This window comes from Sorex fumeus, unplaced genomic scaffold, assembly GCF_029834395.1.
Source record: "Sorex fumeus unplaced genomic scaffold, SorFum_2.1 ptg000063l, whole genome shotgun sequence".
Taxonomy (NCBI): domain Eukaryota; kingdom Metazoa; phylum Chordata; class Mammalia; order Eulipotyphla; family Soricidae; genus Sorex; species Sorex fumeus.
Window position 1 is genome coordinate 13,848,086 of NW_026606120.1, and position 11,624 is coordinate 13,859,709.

Sequence of the window (11,624 nt, forward strand, 5' to 3'; positions counted from 1 at the left end):
CACTTCCAAAACCTTTTTAACAAATAAATATTATAAAGTTCCAAATGAAGGAAAAAAGCTGCCCAAATAGGACCAGCCAGATAGTACTGGCACTTGCCATATGCAGGAGCAAACCTGGACTTGGTCCCTGGCACTGCATATGGTACCCGAAGCACCATCAGGAGTGACCTGAGCACAGAGCGAGGTGTAAACCCTGAGCACAACTGAAGTAACTTGTGACCAGCACAGCATTTAACTTCCATAAACGTAACTTACTGCCCGGTGACACCTCCTTACCTTGTAATTCTGATGGGACTCGAAGTTTGACAGTGGAGTATTGCAGGCAGTGGAGAAGGGCATGACTTTCACACCCCGATAAACAAGGCCTTTATCATAGAGTTGCTTGAAGACCCACCTACCATATAAAGAGATGGAGTCTGAACAATAGTATAATTAAAATTTGTTTCCCCAAAGTACTGTTATTTCCTTTCGTTCCTTCCCCCCCCCCCCATCTCCCCTCCCTCCCTTCCTTCCTGTTTTCGGGTCATAACAGGTGGCTCATGACTGAGACCAAGATCTGCACAGGAATCACTCATAGTGGTGCTCAGGGGATCATACAGGGTGCCAGGGGATCAAGCCTGGGTTGGCCACTTGCAAGGCAACCAGGTCAAAGTAGTAGAAACATATAATATCTCTACTGGGGCTTAGCAGGAACATCACAACAAATGGATATAAGATATTATGTGGATATTGAAAGGGACATCTGGGAGCAGAGAGGCACTTGTTTTGTTTTGGTTTTGGGGCCACACCCAGCAGTGCTCAAGGGTTACTCCTGACTGCATTCACAATCACTCCAGTTTGGGGGGCCATATGGGGTACTAGGGTTCGAGTCTGGGTCAGTCACATGCAAGGCAAGTGCCGTCCCCACTGTGCCATCTCTTTGGCCTGGCACCTGTTTTGTATTTGGGTGACCTGGGTTGAGTCCTGGCATCCCATATAGTTCCTAAACCCTAACAGGACCGATCCCTGAGCAAAGAGTCAGGAGAAAACTCCGAGCACCACTGACTGTGACTCAAAAACAAAACCCCAAATAACATTATCATATACACAAAACTCTATCACCAGCAGTCTTGGAAATCATGGTGCTCAATACAAATGAGAAAAAAACCCTCCTGGGTCCTGAGCACCACAGGGCATGAGCAGGACACATGACAGAGACAAGCACTGAACTTCAGACCTGCATCGCAGGGCAGAACATGGCTGGAAGTGGAGTACTGCCCCAAATTCCCCTGCCCCCTGAAAAGTCTTTAGCAGATATCTGGTCATTTCTATGATTTTCTCTAGTGTGAATAATCACGGAGGCTATTTTGCTTTGCTGTGCACTGCAGATGATCATTTTTTTAAAAAACAAATGGCAGGCTTATGCCAAAAAAGATTAGGATTTATTTAAGGCACCAAAGATTGCTAACAATTTTTAGCAGTATTGTTTAGTTCATCATCATGGTCCTCCCATTGTTCTTCGATTTGCTCGAGTGGGACCAGTAACATCTCCATCGTGAGACTTGTTACTGTGTTTGGCATATTGACTACGGGTAGCTTGCCAGGCTTTGCCGTGTGGGCGAGATACTCTCGGTAGCTTGCTGGGCTCTCCGAGAGGGGCGGAGGAATCGAACCCGGCTCGCCAGGCTGGCTGCGCACAAGGCAAACGCTCTACCACTGTGCTATTGCTCCTGCCCATTGTTTCGTTAATATACGACTATATCTTTGATACTCTGAAGGATGGATATGTCACTACAAACAAGTCCAAATCCACAGAAAGTGTAAGGGTTCTACTGTCCTGCTTTAAGTGATTCTTATAGTAATGTCAACTCATTAATTGTATCAAGTAGAATCCTTGGATGGTGGATGTTGGTAAAGGGGGTAGCCATGTACACAAGGGCACAGAACGTGAGACCTCTGTGTACCTGACTCTCAATTTTGCTGTGGACCAAAAAATGCTTAAAGAGAGTCTGGCCAGCGTGATAACTCAACAGACCAAGTGCATGCTTTACATGTATGAAGCCTCATGTTTCCCCCGACCACAGTGTGGAGAACTCTGAGAACTGAGCCAGAGGCAGCCAGGCCCCCAGCACTGCGAGTATGATCTGCCCTCCCAAGCCCCAATAATAGTGATGAGACAAAAGTAAAACCGAACCAAAAGAAATCCACACACAAAAATTACAATAATCGTGGTCTTGAAACAAGCACACTAAAGTATCTCTCCACCAGTGAAACAAAATATTCATTATATTTACAATGACCAAATAAACATACCAGACAGATTCCATGAACTGTGGGTAGAGAGTTTTATAATCATTGTCAAAGTCGATCCAGCGGCCAAGCCTGGTGACGGTAGACTTGTAAAAACATGAATTGGAGTCATTAGATGCCACTGGCAACTTATACGCCAATACCTTTTACTTATCTAGAATCACACATGAGCGTCTGGGGAAAATAGAATAATCAATGATTCAAGTCCTCACTGTCCTATATTGTCCAAACAGACATCTGAGGTCTTAATCACTTCAATGCTATTATTTGTTCTATCTACAAGTTCTATCTTGGTCCGGTGAAAGCCAAAAGAATGTAACACTGCTGCACCTGGTGGTGGACCACGCAAGGCCAGTGACCCAGGCCATGGCTGGCCACAGCAAAGCCTGCATCCATTCTGGGAGCTGCTCCTGGCCCTGTGCTCGCTTTCTAACCACACAGTGCTCACCATGTTTGGGGAGCAGGGCAGGGATAAAAAGGGCAAAGTTGCAGAAAATGTTTGATTATTTGATTATACCTACCAAGTACTCCTACAAGACTATTAGTTTTGTTCTTGCCTTTCCAAAATTCATTGGTGAGCAGAATGTGATTCCAACATCTTGAAAAATCAAGGGGGTAGGGGAGCTGGAGCAATAGCACAGCAGGAAGGGTGACTGCCTTGCACCCGGGTTCAATTTCCAGCATCCCATATGGTTCCCTGAGCACAACAGGAGTAATTCCTCAGTGCAGAGCCAGGAGTAACCCCTGAGCATCGCTGGGTATGACCCAAAAAGAAAAAAAAAAAAAAGAAAAATCAAGGCTGCTCACTCTTCTCCTAAACTAATTTCCTTTAGCCTAATTTCCTTAGTGAATACAGTGGGAGGAAATCCTAATAAACACAATATGCATGCAAGCCTTGTTAGCTTTGTTAGTACCATACTGAAAAACACATCCCCGGGAGTTGGGGTGAGGCCCAGCGGGAAAGCTCTGGCTTGGCACACAGGAGTGCAGAGAGCAATGACTACTGCATTGAGAGAAAAAGGTGGGTTGAGGGAAGAGGTGACTGGTTAAGAGATTCTAAAGACAAAATATCTGACATCTGCCCACAATGATTAATGTTTAAAGCCTGGGAAAGAGAGGAAATTGAGGAACAGCAGCTGGAGAAGCTGATTTGGACCTGTAGAAACCCCTAAAGAGGGGGCCTTGCGGACTTTGCTCCTACGAACACGAGGGCAAAACTCTGCCAGCAAGAGCAGGGCCCAAAAAGGTACCAGCGATGGAGAACTTCATCATCAAGAGAAGCAGCAAAGGGCTGGAGCAATAGTACAGCAGGGAGGGCTTTGCTTTGTATGTGAATGACCGAGATTCAATCCCTGCCATCCCAGATGGTCCCTAGAGCTTGCCAGGAATAATTCCAGAGTACATAGCCAGAAGTGAGCTCTGAGCACTGCTAGGTATGTCCAAAACCAAAACCAAAAAAGAGAGACAGAAAGAGGAAGGAGAGAAGGAAGAAGAGGAAGCAGCAGCAGGCGGCAAAATGGAATCAAATTAATATAACAAGGAAGGGTTCAAAATTTAAATTTTAACACCCAAAATTTCAATCGCAACCTTCAATTTATCTATCTGTGATGACAGTCAGATTCCTATGCTATTTGGTAATAGCAAAGAACAGGTATATCAGAAAGAGGTCTAGTTTGAACAAATAGTTTAAGCAAAAGGAGGTGGAATCCAAAGACTCTTAAAGAGGATGGTCAACTGCTGGACAGCCATATTTTGGTAATATACATATTTAATACGAGCAGCTCATAAAAAATACAAAGAAGCACAATTCATTTATGCTCCCACCATAAACTAATGTTTCTATGATTTCTCCTTAAAAGAACCCACCAACTTACCTTCCATTCAGCAGAATACCTCATCACAATGGCTCGGCACTGTTTGTTGTACTCCACAATCCCCATTTTGGCTACATCCTCTGGTCCTTTGATTCCCAGTGTCTTATCAATTTCATATTCCTGAAAATTGGGTAAGATTGTTAATATCCATGTCCTGAGAAATAGTTGTGATTCAGCAACTCTCAGAAAAAAAAAATAAAGAGATTTTTAACTATAAAAAGCACTGCCGAAATGAAACAGTATCAACAAAAAGAGGGATACAAAATCTGATTCAAGCAAACTTGTTTTTAACACCCCAAGTGATAAATACGAACACTTGTAAAAACCAAAATCCACACTTCCCTGTAAGGCCTAAGATGCAAACCTACCACAGGTAAGCCGTGACAATCCCATCCAAATCTTCTGTCCACATGAAACCCACTCTGGTGAGCGTATCTTGTAACTATATCCTTGATTGTCCCAGCAAGTATGTGTCCATAATGAGGCAGTCCTGTTGCAAAAGGAGGTCCATCATAGAAGGTGAATCTAATAGAGAAAATAAAAACATGCCCATTACTTGAAATCAGAGAGTAAAAGATGTTGGACAGAGCGACATCTTCAGGGAGCAGAAGAGCAACAAGACTAGGGAATTTACACACTTAAATGAAAATTATTTACTAGAGACCCTGCCTTCAAAAAGACTAGTTAGGAAGCTAGGAAGACATGAAGAGATTGCTATTAGATATTGATTCTCCATTGATTAGGTCTAAGACATAAAGTAAAGTATTCATCCTGATACTGATAAACACGTATCACACAAAGTTTTTGAGCACAGGAGACATGTGACAAAAATAATAACTATGAAAGTAACTACAGCTCTTTAGAAGATTGGAGGTAAAGATAAGAAGCCCCTAAGTACCTAGAGATAGGAAGCACCAATAGAAGGCTAGTACTGGTTTAGGTTTAAGTGCTTAAATGTGAAAAAGCAAAAGGAACAGTCTGTGAACTCTACTCAGACCTCTTGAAAAAAAGTCATCATTCCCCACAAATATGCTAATCAGAAAGCCAAGACATCCTCAGAATTCAAAGATAAACTAGAATCTGCCTTAAAGGAATTCTGTCTAAGAAATTACTACCTTGATCATTGTATAACTGAAACCCAAGCACGAAAGTTTGTACTTCATGGTGTCTTACTAATAAAAATTAAAAAAAAAAAAAAAAAAGAACTCTACCTTTACCAAGGAAATTCACCTACTTTGGTTTATTTTTTGATTGCTTTAAACATTCCTGGAAACAATTAAATTCAGACCAGAACTGCAAGATTTTCTCTTCTTCCGCAGGAAAATTGATATTTTCTGGAACTTGTTGAACCATTTTGTTCTGCAAGAGAAATCAAATTTATTACTCTAAGAAATAGTCACAGGGGACTTTAGAGTACAGAGGGCTGGGAGTTTGTTTTGCATGTGATGGGCCAGATTTGATTCCTGGCAAAGCATATAATAGTTCAAGGGTGATCCCTGAGCAGCCAGCCAGGAGTAAGGCCTGAGTACCAATGGGTGCAGCCAAAACAAAAACCAAAAACTTAGACAGAATTCTGTACACTAACGTGAGTGTATAGATTACTGCTATGTCTCAGTGACCGGGCTATGAAGACTGCCAAGGAAGAACAGTCCCATGCATAAATCACAGAATCACTCTGGCCCCTTCCATCCACTGGAGAGCTGTACATGAACAACAGCATCCAGAAACCACAGGGCACTCTGTGTGCGTGTGTGTGTGTGTGTGCGCGCGCGTGCATACATGAGCACACAACATCCGTCTTCAATCCTCTCTCCCCCGTTCACACTCTTCAGGCCTCTTTAGCTTCTTCCAATTCGATTGTAGATGCCTTCTTTGACCTTGTGTTTATGTCAACAGGATTTGGAAGAACAAATAAAAAACACTGTCTGTGTATGTTTCAAAATAAACTTCTTGGGGCCTGAGCCACAGTACAACAGGGGCAGGTAGGGCCTTCGCCCTGCACCAAGTTGACCTGGGTTTGATCCCCACTATCCCATATGGTCCGGGGAGCACTACCAGGTGTGATTGCTAAGTGCAGAGCCAGGAGTAACCCCTAAGCAATACTGGATGAGACTCAGTATAGGGGTCAAGGGCACCTGCGGTGTAACGTAGCTGGCCCTGTTTGGGCCCAGGCACCACGGATGGTTTCAGAGCATGACCCAGGGATCACTCCTGAACACTGAGCCAGGATTAGACCCTGATCACCATCCAGTGAAATAACGCCCATGAACAGTTCACAGCAACCAGTCTGGTAAGCCACGTGATGACTTCTTTGTCCACAAATTTCTATTATTCTTACTCAGCCACTTCATCGTCTTTCAAAATAAAAAATCTAAAGAGTGCAATCAATACTCAAGTTACCTCCTCTTCCACGTAATGAACTTTTTATCACTTATGAAGGTTACTGCCCACCATTTTACTGACATTTGCTCTTTAAAAAGTTCATCATATTACTCCATATCCACTAAACCCATCAACTTTCCCTACAGCTTCATTCTTTGAGTTTCCTGCAAAATCCATATTCTCTTTCAGCCTCATTTTAAGTCCTTCTTTCAAGAAAGAAACTACATACGGCTGGCTGCAAGGCGCGATGTCTCATTGATTCTACAAACACGCCCCCAATTGCAGTTTTCCCATCGCAGTCACTCAACCTCGTTCCCCTCCACCGAGTGAAAACACGCTTTCCAAGTCAGCTCTATTTTGCTAGGGTCCTTTGCTCTCCCCCCGTCCTCTCATACCTAACCATCTTCCAAGCCCCTAACCCAAGACAGCTGCGAAATCTTCTCCATCCTCCTGATCCCACGAGACAGCTGTGCCCCTGCTCGGCATCCGGGCTCGCGTGCCCAGGGAAGCGGGCACCACAGCTCCCCCCAGTCAATCTGGGGCCCATTTGCTCCCGCGAGGTCTCGATTTCCCCTTACACTTGCCCAGATCCTGCATTTCTCCAGAAATGCTCCATCCCACCAAACCCTCCACAACCCACCCAAACGGAGTGTTCCCAAGTTCCAGGCAAATCGGGGGTGGTGGTGGGGGGTGGGGGTGAGGTGGGCGGGGGCAACTTCCGAAGATTGCAAACTTCCCGCCCGAGAATCACAACCCCGATCTCTACTCCGTTCACTGCTTAAGACGGAAGACGACCTGGAACTTACGTGTTGGAAACCGACACGGAGGCAACTAACCCTTTAAGAAAGAAAAATCCAATGTACACGGGAGCCCGACATGCCAGACAGGGCTGGACAAGCCAGGAGGGGCCACGGCCAGGGAAGGTGCATATCTGGGGGGCCACGCGGGCAGAAGGGGGCTGTACCTGAGGCGCCCCGCGGACGGGAGCCACTGGAACTTTCGGAAGGAAGCCGGTCCACGCTGCGGACAGGCCGGCGTGCGCCTGCAGGTGATGCAACGCCCTGACAGCGCCCGGAGGAGAGGCCGGCCGCACCAGCCAATCAGCGCGCGCGGCTCCCCACTCGTCAGCAAGACGAGTGGCTATTGGCTGCGACCTCCGACCACGCCCTCCCACGGTGCCGCGGGGCACGCCGGGAAGGCTGCTGGGCCCAAAGGGTCGTCAGAGTCCCGCAGGGCGCTCGGGCTGGGCGACAGTAAATGTGACCGCGTCTGCGGGATGCAGGGCTCCGGGCAGGCACGGTTTCCCCCGCTCTCCGACTGTGAGGCGGTGACCGGAATCGGCCTTATTCTGGATAACGGCCCGCCGCGAAACAAGTGTCCCTGAACTTTGGGGCCGTTCGACCCCGATTTTCACCGTAGACCTGAGAAGTGACACTGTGGGTGGATAGGACGGAACGGAGAGGAGAATGCGTGGTACGAACGCTGACTTTTGCTTTTTCAAGAGTTGGGATCGAACCTAGGGCCCCACAGTCAAGGCTTTCCCTCCGAGCCACATACCAGCCCTAATATCAGTTCTGTAATGAAAGCAAAATCTTTGCTTATTTATCTCCTTGACCCGGTTGCTTACATATTTTTTAGTATTGTGTGACAGCTCGGCACTTTTGGGTCTGTTGATTGGAAAAAAAAAAAAAAAAAGGACCGGGGACCCGAACGATACTTGCCTTGCATGAGGGTGACCCGAGTTCGAACACGAGGGCCACATATGATCCTCCAACTTCCGCCAGGAGTGATTCCTGAGCTCAGAGACAGGAGTAAGCCCTGAGCACCTTAGTGTGTGGTCCCAACCCTCCCCCATCCTTCCTACACCCCAACTCAACCCCCCCCACACACACACATATCCAAGGACCTGAAACTAAAATGGGCATTTTATTATTTAATTTTGCTTTTTGGGTCACACCCATTGATGTTCAGGGGTTATTTACTCCTGGTTCTGCATTCAAGAATTACTACTGGCAGTGCTGGGGGGACCATATGGGATGCCCGGGATCAACCCTGGTTGGCTGTGTGCAAGTCAAACGCCTTACACGCTGTACTATCGCTCCAGTCCCCCAAAAGGTATTTTTGGCCTTTAAAATCGAAAGTGTTCAGTGTTTATTTACTCTTAGACTTTTGCTCAGGAATCACTCCAGGTTGTGCTTGGGGTAATATGTGATTCTAGGGATCAAAAACCTGTTGGCCCTCCAGCCCAAGTGGCCACCTTTTTTAGTCCATTTTTTATCAATCCAGAAACAGTCCAGAATAGAGCACGGTGGAGAATTCCAACATAGATGTATCTAAAGAGAAAAAGGTGGGTATGGCAGGTCTGTTTGGGACTGGGATGCAGCACAAGCACTGGGTTGGGCTGCAGCACTAGCTAAGATTTAGAATCTAGACATGCAACAATAGATCAGTTGATCATGAAGTTGTGGTATATACACACAATATTACACTGCTGAAATCATGCAGTTTGCTGCAATGTGGATGGAATTGGAAGGTATGGTAAATTAAGTATGCCGGAAGAAGGATAAGCAGAGGATGGTATCACTTATATGTGATACTTAGAGTAATCAGACGAGGAAAGGCAATATTTTTAAAGGGGGGGAGGGGCTGGAACAATAGTACAGCGGGTTGGGTGTTTGCCTTGCACACGGCCTACCCAGATTCAATTCCCACCATCCCATATGGTCCCCCGAGCACCGCCAGGAGTAATTCCTAAGTGCATGAGCCAGGGGTAACCCCTGTGCAACGCCAGATGCGACCCAAGAAGCAAAAAAAAAAAAAACAAAAAAAAAAACAAATGGGGGGGGGGGCAATATCTAGAGCACACTTAGTCCCAAAGTATAAAGAGAAGGAGAGCTCTAGTGGAGGGGGTGAAGGAAGAGATAGATGATAGAAGCAACAGGTGCAAGGGTCAAGAGATATGGTATGGACTGGCAGAGCTAAATACCCAGACCACAGAATCAACAACACTGAAATTATGATGTTGTGACCCAAACCTTAATAATCATACTTATTTTGATCACATTAGTGATTCTCAGGGGTTACTCCTGGCTCTGCACTCATGAATTACTCCTGGTAATTCATGAAAGCACTCCTGATGCTCGGAAAAGCATATGGGATGCTGAGGACTGATCCCAAGTCAGCCACATGCAAGAAAAACACCTACTGGCTATCCTATCACTCCAGTCCCAGTAATGAAACCTTTTAAAAGGTGCCTGTGAAGATGGCAGGCCTGGGAGCGGGTAAGACAGGGAACCTGGGAACACTACTGGAAGTCCAACACTGGCGATGGAACACTGTCTAAAGCTCAATTATGAATAACTTTGTAAATCTCAGTGCTTTAATAAAATAAAAATTTTGGGAAAAAAAAACCTTGCCTGACAAACAGTTTATGTTGGAAGCATGGGAAAGAGCTGAGGTGAACGATTCCATGTGATCAAACACTTTGCCTTTCGGGGGCGACATTGGGGATGCTCGGGATCACTCTTGGCAGGGCTTAGAGGATCATATGGGATGCCCAGGATCGAACCCAGACTGACCGCATCGGCTGTGTACAAGGCGTGCACTCTACCCACTATATAATTGCTCTGATCAATAAGCCCTTATTTTTCAATTCAATGTCAATGGGTAATGTCAAACTGAAAAAGCAACAAATCAGTATAAGCACTGGAGACGTGTGAAGGGATGTCGCTGCAACATAGTATGTCTTCAACTCAACTATGAGTAACGTTGTAAACCGAAGTTTGTAAACTTTGTCTTAATTGAAAAAAATCAGAATAAGCATTAGTAAAAATGAAAAGTATCAGAGATAATGGATAAAATTACTGAAGGTGGCTATATCTCAGGAATAGGAGAGCTGAGCAAGGCTACTTGATGTGACTTACCTTCTTGGGATAGAGGGTGTGACAGGCTTAAATGCTTACAGATCCCTTGATATCCTGAGAGTTCAGTATCTATGTCCCCTTTCTTTGAGTCTGAGTTATGCTGTGATTTGTAGAACCAAACTCAGTTTGATTCAGTGGGTTAGGACTAAGATTTATTTAGGACATCTGCGTCTGCCCCTGAACCTAGTTGCTATGCTGGGAGGAAACCCAAGATGGGCTCTGAGTGGACAGATATTACGTGGCCATCTTAGAAGGGGACCTACCAGTCTGAGTGAGTCTCTCCAGTAATGCCATAATCCTCCACTCAGGAACAGAGAGAAGTAACTGAATCCTAACCAAATTGCTGATTTGTGAGCAATGGGACTGTTCCTGGGATTGCTCTTGGGCAAAACAGATTGTGAGATGCTGGGTGTGACCCAAAACGAAAAATTTATAAGTCTATAACTGTACCTCATGGTGTCTCACTAATAAAAATTAAAAATAAATAAATAAAAATCACATAAAAAGGAAACACACTGATTATTTAAAAAAAAATACCAAAAACTTGAATTAAAAAATAAACCTTGGACTTAACACACAAAGTCGAACCCATCTCTAATAATTCCTGGAGGCTAAGACAGAAACTTCTGGTTCTCACAGACCTCTCCTATGCTGCCGGCCCAACAGTTCTGCATTCTAGGGCCTGAAGGAACTACACAGGGTCACTGAGCTGCTGCTTTGTAGGCATCTGGTCATGAGTGCAAATCCCTGGTGTCCCACACGCATTGCGTGGAACCTAGCAGCTCTGCTGACTCCCAGTGAAACCAGGACTTCCCAGCTGCACCCATATCCAGGTGTAGGCATTCGCCACAGAGAAGTGTGCTGTGACTCCTGATGAACAACTAAAAGACAATGTCAGTGTCACCACCAAGATGTCAACTTCTGGCTGGCATACCTAGGCACCAGAGGTATAATCAGCGGTCTTCTGCTAAGAGTGTGACACCCCCCACCCTCACCCCCTGCAGTGAGTGTGTGTGCAGGCACAGGTAAGGGAGTACAAACCCTAGTGTCCATATGGTCCAATGGACAACCTCTATTAAGGACGACAGCTCAAAGAGTGCTCCCCTGGGCCTTGCACGTGGAGTCAGCCCCTTCATCACAACCAAGTCGAGAGGGT

General features: G+C 45.6%; 1 protein-coding gene and 1 non-coding gene across 2 annotated transcripts in view; both read right to left on the reverse strand.

Annotated features, from left to right (window-relative positions):
- Window positions 1-7,627, reverse strand: part of IARS1 (isoleucyl-tRNA synthetase 1) — a 40,840-nt gene extending 33,213 nt beyond the window's left edge. Inside the window, exons 1-6 of the mRNA XM_056127790.1 lie at window positions 7,510-7,627; window positions 5,398-5,522; window positions 4,532-4,688; window positions 4,164-4,283; window positions 2,293-2,375; window positions 277-394 (exon numbers count right to left, since the gene is read on the reverse strand). Coding sequence (XP_055983765.1) covers window positions 277-394; window positions 2,293-2,375; window positions 4,164-4,283; window positions 4,532-4,688; window positions 5,398-5,516 — 597 coding nt within the window. The 5' untranslated portion in view covers window positions 5,517-5,522; window positions 7,510-7,627. The remainder of the gene's footprint in view (window positions 1-276; window positions 395-2,292; window positions 2,376-4,163; window positions 4,284-4,531; window positions 4,689-5,397; window positions 5,523-7,509) is intronic.
- Window positions 5,768-5,899, reverse strand: LOC130036386 (small nucleolar RNA SNORA84). Its single transcript, XR_008794416.1, has one exon. It is a non-coding gene; the product is annotated as a small nucleolar RNA SNORA84 (small nucleolar RNA).
- Window positions 7,628-11,624: the final 3,997 nt, after the last annotated feature.